Source organism: Haliotis rubra, unplaced genomic scaffold (assembly GCF_003918875.1).
Source record: "Haliotis rubra isolate DU_JTF1 unplaced genomic scaffold, ASM391887v1 Scf1744, whole genome shotgun sequence".
NCBI classification, from domain to species: Eukaryota; Metazoa; Mollusca; class Gastropoda; order Lepetellida; family Haliotidae; genus Haliotis; species Haliotis rubra.
The window spans coordinates 25,910-53,613 of NW_025765719.1; the positions used below are offsets into that span (position 1 = coordinate 25,910).

Here is a 27,704-nt window from a genome sequence, read left to right on the forward strand (position 1 = left end):
TCACATGATAAACGACCATACTATTTGATAGGGACTACTCTTACTCTACTTGAATGAATTTCATTTTCAGAGAAAGACCGGTTATATATTTATTCCCCTAAATTCGGAATACGTAATACGGATTAAAATGTAAAAAAAACCCGAGATAGATGCAGATACAAAGTTTTATTTTGTAATGTTTTTCAAAGGGGCACGAATAGTTTATAAGAATATACGATGTTACTGTCCCGTAAACCGGAAGGGAATCCCCATTGAAAATAAATTGGCGGGAGTTTCTTCGTGCATGAAACTTGGATATGGAAATCATTAAACCAAGACAGCGACGGGCAGGTGGCATTAAATCAGAAGTCAAACAAAAATATGCACACCCACTTCAGTTTTACTCAATGCCACCAGAGGAGACGATTTCTCTGCAGGAATTTGAAGAGTTTGCTGTCGAGCGCTTAAAAAGTGAGTGCTGTCACACTCTTGAACAGACTGGAAGGAATCAGCTGGTTGCCCTTGTCTGTGCATGATTTCTTGACCGCTATGACTTACAGCCAGCTAACTCTTTCGGAATACACTCGTTCTCGTAAACTAACCAGTAGAAAACAGCAATCATTTGTACGCACTATTTTTCAAAGATCTACATGTAAATAAGTACTAGTTTATGTAGGTTAAAATTCAATAAACCATAATAATTAATATATAGAATCGAGCAAGCAAAAATTTCGAAATATTTTTATCAGTGTATAATGCTTCCCCTGCATATGAAAAACCAATGGATTTGTCATTTATGTCCACATAGGTTTGTTGTAATTAAGAGACAAAGTAGTTGATTTTGTGTATGCAAATGCCAAATGAGGCCCCAATGACCCCAAGCTTCTGTCCGGTTACTGTTGAGATTTTCCATCAAGCCCCTTAAATTGGTAAGAGTTCCTCCTGTTCCCCCATCCCAAATAATATTTATAAATTAATATATACTAAAATTATTAACAAAACTTTACACAACAATTACTAGAGAACTCACAAAAATGACTAAAAGTCCATAATTTAAGTTAGGTTTAGGGTTTGGTTTAGAGTTAGGTTTAGGGTTGGGGGAACGGAAGGAACTCTTTCCGAAATAGACATAGAAACCTTTTTGTTTCATGTGTCTTTGTAACTATCTAATGTCAAAATATATTCCTGGAATATTGCTATAATCTTTGGAAAACTAAACTCACTCACTCACTCAAAGATAGAATTCTTTCATTTGAGAACAATGTCTTATTCATAGCTAATGTTACTTAAACAGTAGAAATATACACATGGTGGCCAGAACCAAATTTTCTTATTTGTCCTGGTTGTCCGCAGTTTTGTCAAGCCCTGTTGTAGTGCATCTTTACTGTTTCAGTTCTGAAGGCTGTTGAGACTGCCTCTGTCCGGCATGTTCGAGGATCAGCTGAATATATTGCGTACTTGGAGAAGGAGATCAAGAACACCAAGTTCAAGTCACTATTGAAGGTAGCAATATTCTGAAAGCTTTCTCATTAGACCCGGGTTAGAATTTGTCCTTTGTCATGCTATGTTTGCCGTAAGCAACCACTAACAGGATCAGGTTGTCAGGCTTCCAGATGTCCTTGATACATGTCGTCATATCCCAACTGCGTAGATCAATGTTCATGATGTCAATCACTGGATTGTCTGGTGCAGACTCTATCAATTACAGATTGCCTTCATATTGCTGGAATATTGCTTATTGCGGCTTTAAACATAATAATTTACAAACAAAGCAAATGAACATGTCATGTGTTTCCCAAACTTATTTCTGTCAACCATGTGCTACTTTCCACAAGGTGTCTTATGGAGGCGAGGTGAAGGAGGATGAAACGGATGCACGTAGACTGGACCACATCTCTCACTTCATCTTGAGGCTGGCATATTGCAGATCGTAAGTTTAAAAGAAACAAACCTAACATTGAAATTAAGACATCATAATAAGTTGCTGTTTTTCAACATGGTTTCATTGATATCTCAAGAGGTATTGAGCTAAACAAATAATGTATATGTTTCTTTTGTGACAAATTAGTGAAGTTCACAATTCCCAAACTGTTTGATAGTTCATTCATCAAACAAAGTCCATTCTGTGGTTTGATTATGTTTTTAGAGAGGATTTGAGACGATGGTTTCTGCAGCAGGAGCTAGACCTTTTCCGTTTCCGATTCCAGCGAGAGAATAAAGATTCTCGTCTTTCTCTGAACCTCTCGTCTTTCTTTCCTGAACATCAACAATCTTGGCTACAAACCAGTAAGTGCTAACTCTTAGTGTTAAATATTTTTGAATAGATGTTACCGGGCGCTTTGGTGTAGCCTGGTGGTTAAAGCATTTGCTCATAACACCACAGTTTGATTCCCAGCATTGTTTCAATGGTGGAGGCCTTTTCTGGTGCCCCCCTGTGATCTTGCTGGAATATTGCTAAAAGTGGCGTAAAACCCTACTCACTCAGTCACTATAGATGTTACAGTTCTTTGTTTGTCTCAAGAGAAGAGGTTACAGTCTTCGACAGACAGCACTCATACCAACCAATGTTTAGCTTACCCTTGACTTGAATATTAACTGAGTAATAGTGATACAGGGCTCCAGTGTGTGAATTATGTATATTGAGTCAACATTAACTATTGCCAGCTCTTCTTGAGCTAGTCTTACATTGTTTGAGTTTAGTTTTATGCCACCCTCAGCAATATTACAGCAAAATCTGTAAATAACAGAATCTTGACCACACAATCCAGTGATCAACGCCACAAACCTTGAACTATCTCAACTTAAGCTGAAAAGATTCTGTACAAGTAAATATTTCTCCAATGACGGAAAGAGTTCCTTACGTAATGGGGGTATATAGCGTTCATTCTGTCCGTCCTTCCGTCCCGAAACTTTGTCCGGAGCATATCTCTTAAAGTTTACATGCTAGGTTCACCAAACTTCACACACATGTTAATCATTACCCATTGATGTGCCTTTTGCTATTTTAATATTTTTTTTCAGAATTTTGTTTTTTTGCTGTTTCCATGGAAACACGACTTTGTGCCAAATGTGTTTGATGGTTTTGTCCACCGCATATCTCTTAAAGTTTACATGTTAGGTTCACCAACTTCACACACATGTTAATCATTACCCATTGATGTGCCTTTTGATATTTTAATTTTTTTTCAGAATTTGTTTGTTGTTTCCATGGAAACATGACTTGGTGCAAAATGTGTTTGATGGTTACCTGGCCACAGCATATCATCAAAACTATACATGCTAGGTTCACCAAACTTAATACACAAGTTAATCATGACCCACAGATATGCCATGTGCTAGAAAATAACAATCTTCATCTACGTCCACTTCATTGTGTGCAACAAGTTCAATTGTATGTCAGGTTTCCATGGAAAACACAAAAAATAATGTTTCCATAAATTATTACTGTAATCAGTACATGGCAAAACTATTATCTAACATGTATATAAAGTTTAGTAGAGTCAAGGAGAAAGTCTTGTGAGCTGCTGATCCTTGTCACATTATATATATCAATATCAGTCATTTCCATGTCCCAAAGTGGGAAGCGGGGGTATGTGAGTAGTGCTCACTTCTACACTTGTTGTGATGAGCAAACACTATAGTTTAGTCTATAGTTTATAGTTAAAAATTAGGTGGGGGGTACGTAAGGAACTGTTACCCCAATGACTAATGTCTGCTGCATGTGTGATGAAAGATTAATAAGTTAGACCAAATTTTCTTCTTCTAAATGTTCGAAGATGTCTGTTCCCTTATCCCTGTATTTGAAAGCTAATCCATTGTGAACAGATTCCTGATGAAGAAAAGAAAGAAGTGTTGCCATACCTCGTGGCTTGTGACACACCTGCCCGAGTAGAGGTCAATGAGTACTATAAGGTATGTGTTCATCTTACGATTCATAGCACAACAGATTACCAGTCTAAGTAAACTTAGGCTCAGTATTATTCGTTACACTGCTATACTAAGTCTAACGAAACCTAGTAGAAGGTCGCGTCAGCTAACCTTTTGGACTGACCAATCAGAGCTTACCACATCGCGAAAGTTAACACCTTTACCTCAAAAACTCAAACGATTCTGAATGCTATTTTCAGCTTGATCGCTTCCGAGTGATACACGCAATGAGTAAACTATACTGACTCAGTATAGCAGTGTAACGAATAATACTGAGCCTAAGTTTACTTAGACTGAACAGATGACTAAAACATGGCTCTCAGCCTTCATCTTCAGCCACTGTGAATGAGTTTCCCTGTTGTGATTGACATTGTTGGAGACATCTTTGACATGTGTCTGCCTACTGACAGAACAGTTGATAATATATTACCTTTTTCGTAAGTAAGCATTTTGGGTAAAACTGAATATATGTTCTTGACAAGTTGCTTTACTCTTGTCACAGGTTCATTTCACTGAAGCTCTGGATTTGGTGCGAGGAAAGAGAGTTTACTTGGAGCGAGGCTTTGCATTTGTTGCCCAGGAGGATCTAGCGTCCATTCTGCTGTCCGTCTACAGGACCAGACTGTCACATGCTCTTGCAGTAAGTTCAACTGCTTTACGGGGCGGTGGGGGAGCCTAGTGGTTAAAGCGTTCGCTCGTCACGCCGAAGATCCGGGTTCGAATCCATACATGGGTACATTGTGTGAAGCTCATTTCTGGTTTTCCCCGCCGTGATATTGCTGGAATATTGCTTAAAGTGGCGTAAAACCAAACTCACTCACTCACACAACTGCTTTACAGTTCTAAACAGGTTCTGATTGACGAATGTGGTACATACGGTTGTTCGTGGTTCTTTAATATTAGCCTCTCTATTGTATTTGTTTTAATATGAACTTATTTGCCTGGAACATGTGGAAAAAATATGTGTCATAATTAAAGAGGTGCTGAATGAGTAAGGATAAGCCATATGGATTCTAGGTGAGGTCAGCAATTTTGTACATACATTCTTTTTCAAATTATGCCTTAAAAATTATGGGAATGGGGATGGGGTCATTGATTTTGTACCTGACATGCAGAGGGGGTCACTTACTTTGTACATACTTTTTTTTTTTTTTTTTTTGGTTTTTTTTGGGGGATGTCAATCACATATTACATGCTACTCCATAAAAATTTAATGTCACTGGTACCCAATTGCGCAGAACGATGCTCGTGCTGTTGATCACTGGATTGTCTGGTCCAGACTCAATTATTTACAGACCGCCGCCATATAGCTGGAATATTGCTGAGAGCGGCGTAAAACTAAACTCACTCACTCATTAAAGTTAAAGTACAAGCAAACAAATACAAATGAACAAACAGTAATCACTGTAACACTAATTCCTTATACCAGCCAAATGACACAGCTTTTATGATGGTATTTACTGGATCATTATGGGGGTGGAGGTGAGGTAGCCTAGTGGTTAAAGCAACTGCTCATCATGCTGAAGACCCGAGTTCAATTCCATACATAGGTACAATGTGTGAAGCTCATTTCTGGTGTCCCTTGCTGTGATATTGCTGGAATAGTAAAGCTAGTAAAGCTAAACTCACTCCCTATTGGATCATTACACATCAGGTGACATGTCGAGCCTTGCCGCACCTGGAGGAGGATGACCGTCTGCTGCCGATGTTGTGTGGTCTGAGCAAGCGCTACCTGGGCCAAGACTACAACAGCAAGAAGACGACTGTGGGACAGATTACAGCCGACATGATTGATTTGGTGAGTGTGTGAATCAGATAGTCCTACCAAACTGATAAACGTTTCAGAGAGTCTAGACCCTCATTACACCACATGCTAGTGATGGACTTAATCCTATTTATGGCATCATCAATGTTGGTACTGTGTATCTACCTTAAATGATAAAGTTAATGGCTTGCAAATTTATGCTGGCAGGGATCTATCCAGGATTCCAAATCAAGTGACCTTGTTACACAAACTGGGGAAAAAATCGTGTTTTTCAAAGTTTGGATTTTAAAGATTTTCTTACCATCATAAATTCCAATAAATTGGAAAATTGAAAGGAGGAATTGTTACTGCTGTTTGCTTGCAGATTGGGGTCCAAATGTCATCTTTGAAGGAGGTCTATATATCTCTGTCGATTTTCCGTCACTCACTTAAATAGGTCATGAAATAAGCGCGAATAGTAATACAGGGAAAGAGACCTTTCAAACTTTCCCACTAGACCACATGACCAGTGAGTGGACAATAATTAGTGGTCCTGTCTGTACTTCACTGGTCAAAGACTGCCTCCATGGTGTAGTGGTTAGAGCACCCGCCCGGAAATTCGCGGGTTCGATCCCCAACCGCGTCAAACCAAAAGACGTTAAAATGTGGTACTTGTTGGTCCCTGCCTGGTGTTCGACATTAATGGGTACAACAAGGACTGGTCAGCTCGGAGTTAGTATAATGTGTCTGAGTTTGGTATTCATGCTTAACTGCGGCATGGTATCTCAGTGGGCTAACACTATAAAACCAGCTTCAGTCTGGGCTAGTACAAGTATCCGCACATACACATACACATACACACGCATGCACGTCATCATATGAGCGAAATATTCTCAGGTACGACGTTAAACCCAATTTCACCTCACCTCACTTCACTGGTCAAAAACCAAAATTACATAACTATCAATACAAAATTCACTGGCCACCAGGACCACTGCAAATGTACCATTTAGTGGTCCTGATGAATTTTTACTAGCCAGGGACCACAGGACCAGCGTAAATTGCACACACTGGTAAAACCATTGAAATTTAAAAACTTGTCAGCAAATGGCAGGACTGTAGATTTATAATTCCTTGTTATATAGTTTTCAGTGATGGATGGTAAGCTGAATAATGTCATCACAAATTGAACTGCAGCTGCTTGACATGTGACCTTGCTTACATAAAGTCCAAAGCATGGAATTTGAGATAAGGCATATGTGATCTCATTTACATCCCAAAGCTCGTGATGTCAGTGACTCAATTCTGTGCTGTAGGTGTTTTTTATGTCTCCATTGGGTTTTTCCCATTTTCAGCCTATCTGCTTTGAGCAAAAAAGTCTTGCAACAGGAGAACCAACTTTATATTCCATTCTGTGTGCACCAATAAGCAAATCAATTCACAAAGTCTTGGAATTTTTTCTTGTTTCTACAGCAAGAGCCATGTACTTATGCTTTTTGTTCAACCTTCCAGTTGTACTGAAGTAAAACTTTGGTCCCATCATACGCTTTCTTTATTAATTATTATCGGTTGTCTGGAACCTCGAATAACTCAGTATTTGCAAAGGTCCCATCAACTTCAACACTTTGGAGTCACAATATGGCTGAAATACTGTTGACGTGACTTAAATTAAACCTGCTCAACACTGCAGCATTTTGTGAAATGTCAAAGACAAATTCCTGTCAAATAAACCATAAATGGTTCAATCCCTAAAGAGTTTCTAGGGCTCGATTTAGTGCATTGTTACTTGCACTGGTGCAACCCAATATTACAAAGTGCAACCTAGTTATTTGTCTAACTTTCACCAGGTGCAAGTCAATTTTGAGAAATAAATCAACAATAAATTGAACATTATAAGCATTTTTGTGTCAGCTTATTTGCTATCTAAGCTTTGAATAATTCAGTAGCACATTTCTTTCATTACATATTGCGATAAGAGCAGTGCAACTGGAATTTGGCTGGTGCAACTAGGTATTTATCTTTTGTTGCACCTGGTGCAAGTAGGTTAACATCTCTTGAATCGAGCCCTGGTTTCATAAAAAGAATAGAAATTGATTGGTTCTGCATGTTCCCTGTGCTGCTCACCAATGCGTCATTTTGTAAAATGTCAAAGACCTTAATTCCTGTCAAATAAACCATTGCTGGTACCCAGCATAAAAGAAAAGAAATTGATTGTTTCTGCTTGTTCTTTGTGCAGCTGTCTCGGACATCCTTCCCTCCGTGTATGCAGCAACTCCATCAGGGTCTCCGTAGCAACCACCACCTGAAGCATGGCGGCAGGATGCAGTATGGCCTCTTCCTCAAGGGAATCGGTGTGTCTCTGGAAGAAGCCATGAAGTTCTGGCGAGCTGAGTTTGTCAAGGGAATGGATCCGGATAAGGTGGGTTGTTTTGGTTGAGAATATCTGTGTTGATCATCAGTTTGATTCCCAGAGTTGTCGTGATTTTGTTCCTTGAGTTGTCTGCTCCATACTGTTACATCCATTCTGTTCAAAGTAGTTCTAAACCCAACACTGGTAGCTGGGGTGGGGTGGAGCCTTGTGGTGAAAGTGTCCACTCGTCACACCGAAGGCCTGGGTTTGATTCCCCCACACAGGCAAAATGTGTGAAGCCCATTCCTGGTGCCCCCTGTTATGAATATTGCTAAAAGCGGCATAAAACCTGACTCACTAACTCAACAACTTTAGTATCCCCACATGGGTACAATGAGTGAAGCCCATTTCTGGTGTCCCCCGCCGTGATATTGCTGGAATATTGCTAAAAGCGGCATAAAACCTGACTCACTAACTCTACTTTAGTTGCTGAGCATGAATAGTACAATATTACAGAAGGACACACCGTTCATATTTCCATACCTAGGTCATGATATGATGTATAGTTCCCTACACAAACAATAATACAATGCCCAAATAAATTTTAAAGAATAAAAAGGTAATTTACATGACACCACTTACCTTGATGCAAATAGTCCTTTAGCAATCTAATGGTGATAGATGTTTAAACATATCTAAATATACCGAGATGGCGTTGGGGTAGCCTAGTGGTTAAAGCATTCGTTTGTCACTCAGAAGAGTGAGAAGCTCTGGAACATTGCGTAAAACTAAACTCACTCACTCACTAAATATGATGAGGGATAGAAAATGAGGAAAAACACTTATTGAAGTGTCCCTAGATTTTTAGATTTTCAGCCAGTGCAATTTTAATACAAAGCTTGCAAAGAAACCTGGAAAAACATAAAGGAACACTTTTGTGTCATGTGTCCCTTATTTATTTCCATCAGTATATATAAAATCTCAGATCTCTGATGTCTGTGTTGTGATTTTACATGAATTAGTGAGTGAGTGAGTGAGTTGGGTTTTACGCCGCATTTAGCAATATTCCAGCAATATCACGGCGGGGGACACCATAAATTGGCTTCACACATTGTGCCCATGTGAATGAATTAATGACATTGCTGTGAAACACAATAGGAACATGTGCACATAATGTTGTAGCACCCACAGTTTGGTGACATTAAGCCCAAGAATACTATTAATAACATTGGGATTAGCAGAGCTCCAGATAAGATTTAGCTAATGTGGGTACTGTACCCACTGTATTTTTTTGGAGAGGTTATTATGAATGTTTAGTGGGTATTTCATTTTCCGTTACCCACTGCTTTCAAATATGTACATATTTCAGTCATTTTACACACCTAAGTATTGTGTCATAGAGTAAGTTTACTAAGCAGGTATGTTCTGCCTTATGCCATACCTAATCAAAACCAACTTTAATATAAGGGAAATGATTTCATAAAAAATCAGTCATCCTATACTGACAGTAAAACACTTGTCCTATACTAACAGTACAACTTGATAGCAATCGATGTCTTTTTCATTACGCAAGCGATTTTTATAAGTATATTCCGTACGCATTTGTTTTAAACTCTTTTCGTATCTAACAGTTTAAATGTGTAATTGGTACGCAACAATTATTTTTCAATGTGTAGTTGGAAATTTTCTATGCGTATTTTACCCGGATACGCAGCTTATCTGGGCCTCTGGATTAGTGATGTATTACATAGCGGAGACATATTGAGTGTGTTCAGAGGTCTGTGTAGTGTGAAAAAGTAAGGTATAGACAAACTTGATAACTTCTTTTATTTCATAAGTGCAACATTTAGATACAGATTCGTGTACCATTGTCAAGCATGAATGTCTATATTCTACTTTCCAACTTCTAAAATGCCACTCAAAGAAGAAAAAGTAAGTGTTTGTTCCACAAATTGGATTATTTTTCCTTATCCTGACTCATGCTTATTGCTTGTCTTCTTCTTCTTGCTAACATAGTGAAACACGTGTATCTCCCAATTGAAGTTCCCTTCAATTAAAAAATCACTAATTAGTACTCACCACGAGTTACCTCCCTTCCACAAGCGCGTGAACGAGGGCGCCACCTGAACCCATGTGCCTCACTCTCTCCTTCTTCACCCAGTGAGCTGGACGTGAGAGCGCCTGTGTCTCCCAACACACTATATCCTTTATTTATATTTAGTTTAGTACCTCTTATATTCAGTTATAGAGGTGTAACTAGTATCCTTATTCAACTTGCATTGATTATTAGTCATGTTTCTGCTGTTTTATTCACGGTTCGCCGTGTTTGTTCAGCAGTTTACGCTAATGAGAATCTGCACAGGTTGTAAACTTCACGCTATTCGCCACCGATCCACATTTAAAATGCCCTAGTTGCATTACTCCATGTTCTATTGTTTCTCGCTGTAAATTATGTATTAATTTACCAATTTCTGCCTTTGATAAATATTTATGTTCCGCTTTGAGACGGAAGGCAGATAAATCTCGCAAACAATCTTCAGTCATGGCTAATAGATCGGAAGCTATTATACCCTGTCAACTGTTGACTGATCGACCGCCACCGGCTGGTGGCATGCCGGAGTTTCCCTCGGGGGATAAGCGTGGGACGCAGTCCGCTATGTCCAAGAAGCGACCTGCATCTCAAGACATTCCGTCTTCACAGTCTAAGACTAGGAAAGCGTCCACATCATCTCAACGTACGCTTCGAACCCCCAGGTCCACAGCTTCGTCAAAAGGGAAATCTACGAAAACTACAAATAATTTTGCCTCCGATATTCTACCTATCTCAGAATTATGTTTATATGATGATGACATTCCGATTATCATTCCACTGACTGAGTTTGGTTTTACGCCGCTTTAAGCAATATTCCAGCAACATCACGGCGGGGGACACCAGAAATGGGTTTCACACAGTGTACCCATGTGGGGATTCGAACCCGGGTCTTCGGCGTGAAGAGCCAACGCTTTAACCATTAGGCTACCCCACCGCCCCTGATTATCATTCCAGATGTACGTCATAAGAAACGTCCAGTATCTGCTACCGTCACTACAGCGCAGATAAACACGCAACCAGAGATGCCTACGCTGACGCCTGAGTTTACGATTGAGAGTCCCGTCACTTTCACAGAGAGGCCACCCTCAACGCCAGCGCTGACCGTCCCAGACGACCTGGTTAACCAAATCATGAGACTGATGGAGGACCGTTACGGTTTACAGAGGCCCCAGAGCCACGGGCCCCGGGCCCCAGAGCCCAACCCTTAATAAGTCATACAGGGCCCCAGAGCCCGCCTTGGCTTCGCGTAGGGCCCCAGAGCCCACAAACGCTTCCCGCTAAGGGCAACCCAGCCGTAGCTTATCAGTTCGCAGCGAAGTCCCAGGCCTCCGCCCGCGAAGGAGCTAGAGCCTATCCAGTTGCGAGGGACATCGCTGAGAAGGAGCGCCACGAGCCCACACCCTGTAGAACACAGAGGTCGCTTGCAGAAGCAAGCGCCATATGTCGATTCGACACTGACTCGATACATTCGCGAAGGTCGCGAAGGCTAAGTGGCTCCATATCTACCTTTGCCCAGAAGATTTAGAAGAGCTCGCGAAGTCCCCAGCGCTCGCCGAGGATGTCTCCTCCAAGGTCTCCTTACACTAGCCACTCGTCAGTCCGTTCACCACAGTCCTCTCATAGATCTTCCTACAGATCTAGGACTCCGACATGTGACCCTACGTCAGAGGAAGAAGGTATCATTTTCTCAGATGCTGAGATCAGATACTGGATGGTGAATGAGTTACAACTTGCTTCCCCATCGAAGAACGAGAATTCAACTCAGACTTACCTGATGAAGGATGATGATGTAGACAATATCACCTTACCTCCTATTGATCCGATTGCAGCGGTACCAGCTAATTTGGATACAGCCTGTTCCAAATCTTCAAAAGTCCATTCTACACATTTCGGTCTTCAATGCCAAGAAATTTGCTGGACACAATATGGACCCCTTTTCAAGGCCCAGGATATTGATGACAACTTTAAATTAATCAGCGATGCCAAGTCCAGAACTTACAAAGTAGACGATCGCAAATTCGCTCAACTAGATACCATCGCCAGGAGGATGTTCTTTGGATTGAATAGATCTAGAACGATTAATGAAACTCTCATCACCAAGTTCAAGAATTCTACAGAGGAGGAAGATAGAATGATCTTCTCAGCTCTACTCATGCAGAAAAGAGACCACCAATTTCTTACCGAGCACCTATCAGCGCTTACTGAAACTACTACCATGGCTCATCGGCAAGGCTTACTAGCCTCCTGCTCTTGGGATAAGCAATGTACAGAATCTCTATACTAGTGGTGTTCCGATGATCGATTATAATCGAAAATTGATTGGTTACCCTTTTCCGACGCGACAATCGATTGCAAAATTTCATAATCGATTGTCGCTAATGATTTTTACGAAAACAGTAATGAATACCCAACTCAGACCACAAGACAACTGGCAGTTACAAATGATTATAACCTCGGTCCGCATTATTCACAAAATTCACAATCATATTGCGTCTACTTACGCCTTGAAATGAAGTGAAGTTGACTGAAAATGGATACACAGTGTATATATTTTGTTTCGCTTAATGCCATATTTATTGTAGCTGTCGATCACAACAAACTGGCATGCACACTCCGGCGCAGCGATGACTTGCATGTTTACCTCATTCCATGAGTGTACAACTGCTGCTTAGCTGCTTACCTTGTTCATGACGGACGTATCTAAGTACATAATAACCCAGCTGCAGAATATAACAAATGAACAAAAGGAACAAAAAGTCTAAATAAATAATGATCTGCTAGTAATGTGTTAAGATAAATAAGCGAAGTTTTGGTGAAATCATAATTGGTGTTAGCTTTCGCGCCAAACAAAATGGCTTAACTTACTAACCGGGTTGATGTCGATGAAATATTCAACTACCCTTTATGGAAAGGCAGATCCAACGTTGGGAAGTGTTTCAGATTTTGGAAGAAATGTCAGGGGTCCCCAACGAAGGAAAACTTGACATGTCAAAAGGCGATTTGTCGTGATTTGTCGAAGGGAATACGCATAAACAAAGGTATCGACTCATAATTTCGGTGATACTAACAAGTGAATAGTCTAATAGAAAAGTATCATCATGTTATCGTGAATGATATGAACTGGTCCATACTCTTAAGTCTATTACTATCAGTACGTAAATTTGAAACTACACAATGCATACAAACAAATTAAAACATTATTGAAAACGAATGACATGTAGGCCTTGTTACATGAATTATCGTGAATCAGGTTAAAACTTGAGTACCCTTTACTTTGCTATGTCAGAGTCAATTTTGGATATATATCTACTTGCAAACATAAAATATATGAAATAAATCCTGAAAGTTGATTTCATAAATGATCAGAGATTATTTATTTGTCGAAATCAAGAACATAATTGATATTTGTCTTGTAATTTAGTCTAATTTTAAAATATATGTTTGTGTCTATATATTTCTAATTTCAATGAATGTTCTTCCAATTTCAGAGAATTTCTAGTGAAACGTATTGGTAGTTTAGGCTAAAATTTGTAGTCACTAGTATGATAAAATTGTTGAGGTTGGCATCTCTGGCATTGATGGTAAATAAAAAATAAACCATAAAAAGAACAAATTCTTTTTCTCTTCTTTTGTTCAAATTCAACCATCTGTCTCTGAACTGAACTTACTTACCTTTAGGAGTCTGAGACAATACCAAACACATGGTCTTGTGTAACTTGTTTTATTCAGAGGTTATTCTTGTCATTTCATTTAACCGATTATTAACCGATGATTGATCGGTTGAGCCAATCCGATTGTAACCGATGATCGATTATGAAATCACAACCGATTCCCAACACTACTCTATACACAGCTCCATGGTCTTCGCCCTTACTGTTTGGTGGCAACATAGACAAGGTCTCCAAAGAAGTATCTAAAGACTCAAGAGAGGTTCTTGATCCATGGATACCTTAGCGAATGTCATTAAACAGTCAACACAGAGATACTCGGGCAAGTCTAAGTTTTCGGGGCTACAGAGAGCACGGGACAAGAAATAAGCTGCAGCTAAAGATCCCAAGGATTCTTTTCGTCGCCCATACAACAAATTTAGGGGAGGATCAGCTAGAGGCAGATCATCCAGAGGTGCCCGTGGATTTAGACGATGAAATTCAGGTTCGGAACGACTGGAGTCTTCCACCCCCTGCCGTTCCAGTACAACCGTCTCAAGTGGGTGGACGCCTTCAGCTACACTGGGAAAACTGGGGAATACTACAAGATCCTTATGTATCCAACATCCTACAGCATGGATATCTAATACAACTCAAGGCCAAGCCTCCGTTAACAGTCAACCCCCCAGGGTTCAACGTTCAACCGGCACAGCTACCTATGTTAAGAGAAACAGTACTTACTCTACTAAACAAACAGGCCTTAGAAGTTCTGGATCAACGAAACAAGGTCTTCGCAGCGCTTTTTACCTAGACGACGGTATACAAGTGGATCCAGATCCACAGCGTCTCAGACTACAGCTGAACTTTATAATCAAGCTACTAACACAATTAGGATGGTTAGTAAATCTACTCAAGTCGGACCTAGAACCAACGCAAGATCTGCAATTTCTAGGTATACGATTTCTAACAGCTCAGAATCGTATTGTAGTCCCGGAGGACAGATGGATCAAGATCCAACAACTTATTCCTCAAGTTCCTACTCTCTCCGTTACCACTCTACGACAGTGGCAGAGCCTATTGGGACTACTCACATCAGCTCAAGACTTGACAGTCAGAGGCAGGCTTCAATTACGTCCGTTACAAGTCCTCATCAATGCTCATCTCGAGGACCCTCTACCATTCAGTCTACCAGATTATGTCAAACCACATCTACTCTGGTGGACCAAGAGATTGAATGTTTGCGCAGGCGTCTCCTTAGTAGAGCCGAATCGAACACACATCTCTACGTAGACGCGTCACTACAAGGTTGGGGTGCCCACCTTGCTGGCAGGACAGCGTCAGACCTATGGAGCAATCAAGAGAGCAAATGTCACATAAATCTGCTAGAGATGCAAGCAGTCATAAACGCCATAAGTCACTGGAGCAACATACTACAGAACGCTCAGTTGATGGTTCACACAGACAATTCAACAGTGGCGTTTTATGTGAACAAACAAGGTTCAACAAGGTCACAGAACCTATTGACTCGATGTTCAGACTGTTCGATTTAATCGACAATCTAAACATACATGTCAGAGCTTGCCACATTCCAGGAGCAAAGAATGTATTAGCAGACGCGCTCTCTCGGCCACACCAACCGTCGCCGACAGAATGGATGCTCCACACAGAGATATTCAATCAAATAATCATGGAAATAGGATCTCCACTGATAGACCTATTTCGCCACTCGATTCAACAAGCAACTGACAACATTCGTGTCGCCAGTGCCAGACCCACTAGCATGGGCAATGGACGCTCTAAGCATATCGTGGGAGAGACTCAACGCGTACGCTTTCCCGCCTCCAGCATTGATCCCACAAGTCTTACAGAAAATCAGTCAAACGCAGAGCCTCCATCTGATTTTAGTCGCGCCCTACTGGCCAGCAAGAACTTGGTTTCCAGATCTCATTCAAGTAATGGGAAAACCAATTCTTCAGCTCCCACAACGCGCCAATCTATTGATACATCCGCACACCAAACAAGTGCACGAAACACCAGAAGCATTCCAACTTCAAGTATGGATTGTATCAAGGCATGTCTGAATAAGAGAGGTTATTCTGCCAGAGCGGCTAAAGCGGTCACGCTTGCACTACGTAACTCAACTCGTAACTTGTACGATGACAAATGGCACAGTTTTGTCAATTACGCTGCTAAGAAAGGATTTACAGCCAGATATGCTACACATCCTCAAGTGGCAGATTTCTTATGTTATCTACGGCAAACTAAGAATCTAAAAGGCTCAACCTTGTCCACTTATCTTGCAGCCATAAGTTCTGTCATAACTATGCGAACGGGCGTCAAGTTAACAAAAACACCAGAGTTACTCGCTTTGTTACGAAGCGTTCGATTGGAGGATCAGAAACGAAGTTTCACGCCCAGCCTGGGATCTAAATATAGTGCTCCAACACCTCACTAGTGAGGCTTATGAACCATTGCTATCTACATCGCTTTGAATCACTGACCCACAAAACCTTATTCCTGTTAGCACTAGCTACGCCGCCAGGATGTCAGAGATTCACGCTTTGGATTCCGAGAGAACACGCTTTGATGATATTCATAACATCGCTCATCTGGGACTTCGCTGGGATTTTATAGCGAAAAACCAACTGCCAGGTCAACCAGACAGATTATTCCACGTCCCAGCTCTCTCATCCATACTTGGACCGCATGATACGATGGATCTATCACTATGCCCAGTGAGGGCACTGAAAATATATCTCCAACGATCCAAACAGAGCAGAGGGAAATTCAAGAGATTATTTATCCCTATATCTACAGCTACGCAGACGGAAGTCTCACGTACAACGATCTCTATCTGGATCAGAACTGTCATACTACGTGCCTACAAGGCTGCAGGACTCGACCCTCCAAGAGCTTCTATTCATCCCGAAATTAGAGCGCTAGCCTCAACTCTCGCTCTACATGGGAATTGCTCGTTGAATACCATAATGGAGGGATGTTTCTGGAGATCCGATATGGTGTTTGCCAACCACTATCTGAGAGATATCACCACCGAGGACATCTCAGGTATCCACCATTTCGGTCCCATGGTCCTCGCTCAACAGTTGACAGTTCCACGGAGAAGATAAGTCTATCTTACAGATTTTATACTTATCTGATAACAGTACTAATAGCTACATGCTATCTATATGTTTTGCTTAAGTTTAATTTATTATCTTAAGCTCAGTACTCTGGTTTTTATATCATACTATATATAAGTTTACAACTCCTAGGAGTTTTGCTACTATATATATATGTTCAGCTTAAGTTTCATCAATCCTTAAGCTCAAGTCATATGGTCATATGCATAAATGTATTAGCTAACAAACTCTAAGGAGTTGGTTACTATTATACAGCTTAAGTTATAATTATATCTTAAGCACAGTACTATACTATTATAGCTTAAATATATGCATATCTTAAGCTTAATACTTTGGTTAATTTATAAAAAGTATCCACTATAAACTCACAGAAGTTTATATTATCACATTAATAGCTTCAGCTTACATTAATGTTGTATATACTTTTATCATATTCTATAAATTGTAATAACCTTTATATGGCAGCTGATAAGTTAAACAGCAGGAATTCATCAGTTCAGTGCCTTTATGAAGTTCCCATAGGGTTATTACAATCATCACAGTTCAAATCACTAATTATTAAAATCCAAAGTATATATATTCCCACCTCCTTTTCCGTCAGATTCTACAAGCAATAAGCATGAGTCAGGATAAGGAAAAATATGAAATTTTTAGAGTAAAATTAATATTTTATACTTATCCTGACTCATGAGGTAAGCCCTCCCGTCCTCCCCACTTAACACTTTGGATTTCTTCCGGAAAAATAAAGTGTCGGGCTCGAAACAAAAGGAGAGAGTGAGGCACATGGGTTCAGGTGGCGCCCTCGTTCCCGCGCTTGTGGAAGGGAGGTAACTCGTGGTGAGTACTAATTAGTGATTTTTTAATTGAAGGGAACTTCAATTGGGAGATACACGTGTTCCACTATGTTCGCAAGAAGAAGAAGACAAGCAATAAGCATGAGTCAGGATAAGTATAAAATATTAATTTTACTCTAAAAATTTCATATTTACATGTACTCATGCATATGGATTTAAGAGTGAGTGAGTTAGTTTCACTCTGCACTCAGCAATATTCCAGCTATATGGCGGCAGTCTGTAAATAATCGAGTCTAGAACAGACAATCCAGTGATCAACATCTTGAGCATCAATCTGTGCAATTGGGAACAGATGACATGTGTCAACCAAGCCAGCAAGCCTGACCACCCGATCCCGTTAGTTGCCTCTTACAGCAAGCATGGGTTACTGAAGGTTCATTCTAACCCGGACCTTCACGGGTAGGATTTTAAGATAAGGTAGCACTTTTCAATGAGAAGTTCACTGGTTTATGTTTTTATACAGTTATGTGATAGTGAAAAATATTGTACAATAACAAGAAACTTGTTTATCATCAGTTTGACAAGCAGTACTCATACAACATCCGCCACAACTATGGCAAGGAAGGAAAGCGAGCCGACTACACCCCGTACAGTTGTATGAAGATCATCATGTCAAACACCCCTGGACAAGGCGACTCACATGGTGAGACACAGATAGGTCACTAGGCTGTGGGAGGTTTTTATGTGTCACTGGCACATGCAAATTAATGCGATATATGTCACGTCGAGGCACAGATAGGTCACTAGGCTCTGGTAGGTTTGTATGTGTCACTGTGGCACACGCAAAATTAATGCAATTAGCGCTTCAGAGCCTGGTTGTTCAAAAGCCTGTTACATTTTAAAGGATTGTTAACTAGTCTTTAACGGATCGTTAACGTTAGCAGGGCGAAAGCCTGTTGCTCAAACTCTGTTAACCTTTAACGGCACGTTAAGACCATGTTAACTTACCAAAAGGGGAGGAGGTACATTAGCTCACCTGTACTACCCATCAAAAGACTCACTTGAAGCACTCACTATATGTTATGCATATACATATGGTTACATCGAAGATTGCTTTCTCCACTAACTTGGGGGAACCTTATGTAGATGAATTGTACGAGGATCATGCATCAAATTGCTGAAAAGCATGTGCAAATATCGTACATGTGAACTGATGCGTTTGGTGTAAAGTTTTGTTAAGAATTCGCCAATATTCACTGATTTTCATCGTTTATTGAACTCATGACAATAATCTTTTCAACGTTGTGAATATGTTTTACAATACATCAGTTCATGTGTAAACAGTACCTTTAAACAGTATGGAATATTTTGCACAATTCAGTTCAGAACAGCTGACTGAAGTAAGTGGCTACATTTACATAAAGAAGTTGTATATCCATAATAGTGTTCCTCTTCATCTTTTAGTCATGCTGCCAGTGCTTACAAACAATATTTCATGGCATGCAAATTAAGCTGTATTTCGATCCCTGATCTCTCAGTAAAGAGGAAAAAGTAAGGTTTAAAATGAGCCAATGAGAGATGTTATGTATGAGATTGTTGTCCACTAATAATGTTTCCAAACATAGGAAGACTCGGAGTCTCAATGATTCTGCTTCAATGTTAGATCTGGGAACGCCAGTATTTAGGGGACAAAACAAAGATTGGTATAATGAGTATAATCAGTATAATGAGTCTGAACTGGTAGTGGGGTATCCTAGTGGTTAAATCGTTCTCTCATCGCGCTGTAGACCCAGGTTTGATTCCCCGCATGGGTACAATGTGTGAAGCCCATTTCTGGTGTCCCCTGTTGTGGAATATTGCTTACTCACTAATTGAACGGGGAATCCATAATAAATATGGCGTGGCCAACCTCTATAAAACCAGCATTAGTTCAGCCTAGTCCAGTCATGCATGTTGTTGTACAGGTGCATCGATCATCAATCGTGAATGCAGTGTCAGGGGTGGAAATAACCCATTGTCCGACATCCGAGTCCAGTGTTTTTTTCTGTCGGGCAAGCAAATTTGTATAGCAACCTGTACCGGTGTCCAGTTGACTTTCCAATGTTAGTTATGCTGTTTATTTAAAAAATCAACAAGAAAATCGGCCGGTATAGTGGAAAAATTATCAGGGCAAGTGATTTTACATGTGCCACTGTACCGGAGTACACTAGCAATTTTAAAGTTATTTTCACCCCTGTGTGTAACACCTTGACGTCCCCACCCTGCCCACGCCCACACAGCGATATATATTGGTAAGTTTTCTTTACGGATACATCTCACTCTAGGTTGTCCGTTCCGGCACTGTGATGGGGATGTGCTGAGACAGAAACTGCGAGCACAGAACATTTCCAAAGATGCTGTTGATGAGGTAATATTGATTTGTGAATGTCAAAAAGACAAAGAAAAAGCTATAAGCTGCGAGGAATTATTTAATTGTTCTGAGAGAAATAATTCTGTAAATGCATAGGCGTGTAGAGTGATTTTAACATAACTTCTAGAGGGACTTGTCATCCATTATTCCAAGTTGTAAGTTATTCTATATATCTAAGAGATACAGTTCACTCTACCCACATGTATAGTGTAGTCAGCATCCTTGTGCTTTAACTGTAATACGAGGGGCGATCAAAAAGTATGTAGAATCACCAAGAAAACGATACAAATACAGTTATTTTTGTTTTATTTTTCTACATATTATCTGTCAAGCTCAAGCGGGCGGTGGAGTAACCTAATGGTTAAAGCGTTGGCTCGTCACGCCGAAGACCCGGGTTCGAATCCCCACATGGGTACAATTTGTGAAGGCTATTTCTGGTGTCCCCCCGCCGTGATGTTGCTGGAATATTGCTAAAAGCGGCGTAAAACCAAATTCAGTCAGTCAGTCAAGCTCAAGCAATTTGGTTTTGCTATGTTCCAGTCTCACAATCCCCATTTTGTTTGACCTTTTATCTTGGTACCCTCAAAAAAGGCAAAATCTACAATAAATGCATCAAAAACTTAACAGAATATGCAAGAAATATTTTGTGTGTTTGAGATTGATAGAAGTCCCCTAGAATCACACTTAGATATTAAAGTTCATAAAAAAGCCAATTGAAATTACAATTGCTTGTTAAAATGACTCCCCCCTTCATGTTGACTGAAAGAGCTTGTTTTGGAGACACAACCCATCCCCTTTCAGATGACGTAATCATAAGGACATAACTTATTCTAATGCTTTCACTTATTCATACATGATGCCAAGGGTTCAAACTAAACACTGAATGGTCACACAAGTGTCAGCTCACAATATATTGTAAACAGTACCAGCTTGAATATCTGGACACAATGTTTTAGGAAGATTGAAATGGGTGTTTCCTTAAAAAACAGCCCTCGACTAAAAATATATTAAGCAATCCAAATCTTTGACTGTTGATTATGACGGGAAGTCATCTAATACTATACTGAACATATTTTATATGATATACTCTGAGGGCATGCCATTATCCAAGAGGTACCAAATGACAGATCGTTTTTCATTTTCTGCAGTTTTGTTAGAAATATACCCCAATGTGTTGTGATGACTAATATCTTGTTAACCACATTACCCATTATTTTTGGATATGACTTTGCTAAAGATTCTTTAAAATTAAAATGGAAGCTTTTCAAACGTTGGACATCGAGAATACAGTTAGTCTACTACGTACTTTTTGATCGACCCACGTAGTCCAGGGCGAAAATGAACATTATTACACTATGCATGGGGTAGAGTGAACTGTATTTCTTTTCTAAGATGCCAATTTTTATACATACAACGATCAATCTAAGGCACAAAACATAAAACAATATTGTTGTGACCTAAATTATGGTTATGTAATGCAAAAAGTCAGAAGCTAGAGTACTGTCGGCACACACGTCATTATATCCCAGTTGTGTAGACAGATGCTCATGCTGTTGATCACTGGATTGTCTGGTCCAGACTCGATTTTTTTGCAGACTGCCGCCATATAGCTGGAGTATTTGCTGAATGCGGCGTTAAACAACTAACAAACTGTCAGCACCTTGATCTTTTGGCAAAGCATCTTAGAATATCCCAGTCATTTTTTATCTGAGAAATGTAGAAAATTGTGTGTTTATAATCACAGGTTGAGCTAGATCTGCAAACTAATTCTGTTGTTTTGAATCAAAGTCATGTCAAGTACAATTGATGACATCTTGTTTTCGTTGCAGCAAATTAGAATAATAGTTAAATAGCTGGATCGAAGAATGACACTGGGATGTGTACATGGTTTGGTCAACCTTTCGAAGGTCATTCTTTGGACATTTACTGAAACTTGCCTAGATATTTTTTTGTAGTTGGAATTACTTAGAAGGGGAACATTTGACCGCGTTGTCTTTAGTGCTGGAGCAATTGATTGAATAATCTGTCAGTCGATTGATTTTGCTTGCATCAGCGATTATCGATGACCTCGAGAGTCTAATCGATATTCATAAAAAATGAAACATCAAATTAAACTTTAAAAGTATGTACCTTATTGTTATGTTTGTTAACTCAAGAGATAAACAGTTGAATATGGTTTCCTGACTCAGAAAACAGAAGTGTAAACAACATACTTGCGTGCCTGTCTCAACAGGAAGTATCCGAGATCGTCTTTGTCATATCATTGTGCACAATATTGTTTGCACAATATTGTGATTGTGTCCCCTTTAGTGGTGTTCCGATTAATTGAAATAATCTAAGATTGGTCGCAGTGACCAAATGACCAAGCAATCGATCACATTTTCTTCATTATCGAACACAAACTATTTTGTTTTAGTCTTTGAAACACTTGACAGTGGAACATATCTTCGAAGTTGTCAGGGCCTGCAAACTTGTTTAATTCTTAGAAAACTCACTTCACTAACTGAAAAGTCATGACTGAATATTTCTTGAAGACTCCAGGAAGTTTATGGTCATGATATATTCGTCATCACTCTAAAGTAGCATGTTGCATCATCTTGTACATATCTGCAATTACAAACTTGATAGGAAAATCTGAAAAATGACACTAACCAATTTTTTTCGATGATTGTTCGTTGGTAATGAAGCAATCATCAATTGTGAGATTTCAACCAATTCCCAACACTAGTCCCCTTATTGCCCACATGGGTATATGATTCCATAGACTATAGATTGATTACTGAGCTCCGTTTGTTCCTCAGCATATTGTGGTGAATGACACTACAGTCCGTTTGAGACAAAATGATACCGATGAATTGCAATCTAACACAAAAACAGATAGACATAAAAGAATCAAACCAATGCGGACGAGAAGAAGGAAGTTCAAGCGTCTATTCATCCCGCTATCAACCGCTATGACTGTAGAAGTCTCCCATACAAAGATCTCCTTCTGGATCAGAGCAGTGATCCTAAGAGCCTATAAAGCAGCAGGGTTAGAGCATCCAAGAGCATCAAACCCACATGAAGCTAGAGCATTGGCCTCGACACTCGCCCTACATGGAAACTGCTCTATATCATCTATAATGGAAGGCTGCTTTGGAAGTCAGACTCTGTTTTCGCTTATCACTTCCTGAGAGACATCTCCACAGAAGACGTATCAGGGATACATCAGTTCGGCCCTCTAGTCGTAGCGCAACAACTCACTGTACCGGCCAGACTTTGAAGAAACTCACCCTTGTCACGCAGATTCGTTGACGCCAGGCAACTGTCCATTGCCACCGGCTGAGAGTCCGTGTTCCCCTGACTTACAAGATAAGTCAGCACATGAGTGATACATAGACTCAGTTATGGTAATGTTCTTGCCTTAACAGATGGGTCGCGATTCTAGTTTCGGTAAAGTTCTACCGTAACATATTGGGTCGTTGCTGATATCTAGACAACCAGGCGTCTAGTATACTAAATCCACAAAACTTAAGAAGTTTGCTTCTAATACAAAAGTATATGAAGGTAGTCCCCCGACAAGCATCAAGAAATATTGAAGTTAGCTGCAGAAGAAGAAAATTCCCAGGGGGTATATATATATCAAGCGAACGCTGATGTGAATACAATCATGCAGGGAATCCCGTAAGGTGGTTGACCCACCCCCGATTCCGTCGGATTCAGTAAGCAAATAAGCATGAGTCAGGATAAGGACAAACAAACTGGGAAAACACAAATAAATGATGACAGTTTCTTAAACAACTTTTTTATTTTTGTGACAAAAATAAGCCATTTATTTCTAGAGTTGGTCTGTTGTTTTTCTTGCAGTCTGCGTTGGTTTGATTCTTTTATGTCTATTTGTTTTTTGTGTTATCGGTATCATTTTGTCTCAAATGGACTGTAGTTGTTTTTCACAGGTTAGTATTGGTACAGTGTTAATCTTGTCATGACATTTGTCTTTCCAGAAAATATTGTGATAAAAGACCCACTGTTTTAGTGTTAATCTTCTTGTCATGACAAATAGATCAAGTCTGCTTTTGTTTTTCCAGAAGAATTTTTTTTGTTTGAGATATGCACTGTTTTAACCAAAAAAATAAATAATTTTTTTACTCTTGGGATCGATTGAACTAGTGAATGAATTGAATTCATGAATCAATTTGGTTTAATTCACTGAATACGCCAGTGAATCGTAAGAGCCCCAGTAAGTAACGGAGACAAGCCCCACTCCTCCCGACACGCATGCTGACACGCTGTGGCATAACTGGGGTGGAGGGGTAGCCTAGTGGGTAAAGCATTCGCTCGTCATTCCGAAGGCCCGGGTTGATTCCCACATGGGTACAGTGTGTGAAGCCCATTTCTGGTGTCCATCGCCATGATATTTTTGGAATATTGCTGAAAGCAGTGTAAAACCATACTCGCTCACATACAGTGGCATAACTAGAATATAGTAAACCTAAGTCACTCGCTCCCCTATTTGAAGAAATCAAGAGGTAGATGTATAATTATCGAAAAAATGGACTTGCAAAATGCTGGATCATGGAATATGGTAGACATATTGTTTTTATGATATCCTATACAATTTTCCTTCTTCATCTTCTTTCCAGATAGCAAAGTTTGCGAAGGAAGGTCACTATCAGTTGGCGTGTGGGCGATACTTTGATGCATCCCACAACATTTCGGGGGACAATGTTGAGACCAGCATCAACCATCCTAACCAGTACTTTGAAGAGAGTCAAATTATACGCAAGGATGGGGGAAAAAAAATAAGTGAGTGGTTTGTATTAAATTAAAAAAATTGGGAAACTTTGAAAATATAAATAAAATGCTATGTGTAGGGCTGGCTAACAAGTCACTCACTCACTCAACAGTCATTCACTCACTCACCTTCTAAGTAGTGTTCAGGATGTTTTGTTAATATTCCAAGCCTAAACCTGTCAGCTCTCACCGGTGATGTCCAATATGCTGATTTCTTTCAGCAGATTTTTTAATATTTTTGCTTGAAGTTACTTGCCCAATATTCATCAATAATGGATTGATAATCAGTTAATGCTTATTGATCCCTATGAATGTTCAGAAACATGAATGTTGCACAGTGGAATTGAAAACTAAACTAACTAACTAAATAAATAGAAGTTTCGAAATGTTCTGTTCGGGGAAATAAATCTTTGTGAAACTGATGAAATAATCCAAGTGATAACAAAAATGGTTAACTGAACGGGAATCTCTTTTAACAAATGCAAATGGCTAACTCAATTTGATACCTTTAAATTCTATTGTCTACACAAATCTATCTAGCTCTATTGCAGCTTAAAGTCTATTTTCTACTATATAGCTCTTTTGCAGCCAGCTTTGGAACTTCTATTTCCAAGTTTTTTCATCAGTCTATCTACATCCTACGTGGATGAGCTGATAAAACGAAACTCGAGTAAAGTCCAAACTCAAGTGAAACCTGAACTCGAGTAAAGTCCAAACTCAAGGGAGTCTGCATCTCTCGATTTCCACGTGGTCTGACCGCACGGGAAAAGTCCTGCTCCTTGGTTTTCTGCGAAGCATGTTGTGTTTACGTGGCCTGTTCAAACTGTTTGTCTCCAAACCAATGAATGTATGCTGAATGCTGTCAGAAGTGGTGTAGTTCACGTCAAAATAGTCTTTATGAATCCTACACATAGTTTATTTAATGTTGCCAGCATTTTTCTCATGCACTTCTTGTAGTGGCCATGTTACACTACCAGTTGGGAACAAACCTGACCTGTAGGTAAATATTATTTGACACGGGCATCAAGCAATTGTAATTTTAAACCCGTTCATCAATGTCTATGATGATCTTTTGCAGACACACCTAATCCTGGGAAGGTCATCCCGAGTCAAAGGTTCTCAGAATTCTCAGTCGGTGAAAACTTCAAGTCAGCCAACAGACACACAAGCCACAGACTTGGATGAAATGGAGGACGACTTCCCCATGGAGGAACTAGACTCAATGCTTCAATAACCCTGCGGTTTGACATGGCTACTATTAATGGAAGCACTATACATTCATTTGTTATTAGTAATTATTTATGGAAATATAGCTGCGAGCAGCGATGTAGGGCTCCTTGGCTTTACTTCTTTCGAGTCTTTTGCATCTCTCACATATCTCATGAATGTAGTAATAGTATTAGTTAATATGAATCACATCATTGCTAGTCGAATGCTCTTCGACTGGAAGTACTGGGAGGTCATTAAGTTTCGATAAACTCATCACAAAACCTATTTTCATACTTTAAATAATATCACTTAGGTATCATGAATATCAAAACAGAAGAACCCTTTGTTCAAACGGTCAAAGAAACAGAAAATTTTGTGGCCTCAACTAAATACTTTGAAAGGTTCACTGTGACTGACATTATGTGAATCTAAATGTACGTCACATGTAGCTGACAAGTCGTGATTCACATTTAACAGTCAGTAAACACAACTCATGTGTCATTTTACCGAAAAGAATGACATTTTCATGCTCTTTATTATGGTGCATTGCTACTGATAGAGGTACCTGGCGAGTTTAGTGTGATTTTTTTCTGCACTGTTGGTAGACACCATTTCCATCTAAATATCAACAGCAACGAAAAAAAGACATGCCGACACGAAGCCACGATATTTCTGTAGCGTTTATCAATATCAATTAAGCTGTTCCTCTCACGCTGACACAAGTGAACATGTGGTTTTACAGCAACTAAGGTACTCCAGTAGGGTATTCTCGGGGCGTGGACATCCTAAGTCGTGTAAAACAAAGTCTAGAAAAATGTGTCCACTTTGGGTTACTAACATAATTAACGCCAGACAATAGACAGAGTTTGTGATTGCAAGACTTCAGGCAATACTAGACTGCGTAATTATAAGGAAACGAAACAAGGGTTTATTTACAGTTTTAATAAAATTATAATACACTGTGTCGGCAATGACGCTAATGTTCCCACGGTTATTAAACATCGACAAATCTCAGTTTCATTTGGATCAGCGGGGTGTGAGGATGTCGCTACCTGTAGATACAGTTGATTTACAACACTTGATGCCACGAACACCAGTCATTTCTTCTTCTCTTCAGGATTCTGTATGTGTGTCAATTCACGCAGAAATATCTTCCGCCTCGAAATGTCAGAAGTAATTTGTAATCTAACTGTAGCAACAATTTCCTGACAGTGATTATTACTCACCTAGCGTGTACACTTATCGGAGTGAACACATTTTATGAAATCAGTCAACACTGCAAGCGATTTCTGAGTGAACTCACTCACCTATCATAGTCACATGCTAACCACGCTTACCAGAGTGAACTACCAGAGTGAACAGACTCACGAAACCTTCACAATTCGGTAACAGTTAAGATTTTAACACTTCCCGACCAGTTAATCCCTTGCTTAAAAACAGACCACATCAAAGGAAAACCGTCTGTCCACGTCCTGAGAAGACAGACAAATATTTTACTTAAGTCTCACCTCATGTAAAAGTACAGATATATACAGACATATATACATAAAATGAGCCACAATTAAGGGGTTATGAGAGACTATTACATAGAAATGGCATATATGATAAAAGGTACACTGTGGATTTAGCCGCATAAAAT

The 27,704-nt window shown here is 39.7% G+C and overlaps 1 protein-coding gene across 1 annotated transcript; it reads left to right on the forward strand.

Annotated features, from left to right (window-relative positions):
* Positions 1 to 227: 227 nt before the first annotated feature.
* LOC124272936 (DNA primase large subunit-like) lies at positions 228 to 26,138 on the forward strand. The gene is given in 13 exon segments (XM_046708177.1): positions 228 to 450; positions 1,373 to 1,482; positions 1,815 to 1,909; positions 2,126 to 2,216; positions 2,218 to 2,265; positions 3,805 to 3,891; positions 4,409 to 4,546; positions 5,561 to 5,704; positions 7,887 to 8,069; positions 18,250 to 18,376; positions 19,998 to 20,080; positions 24,706 to 24,868; positions 25,935 to 26,138. Coding segments are annotated over 13 exon segments (1,530 nt in total). The 5' UTR covers positions 228 to 296; the 3' UTR covers positions 26,042 to 26,138.
* The last annotated feature ends 1,566 nt before the right edge of the window (positions 26,139 to 27,704 follow it).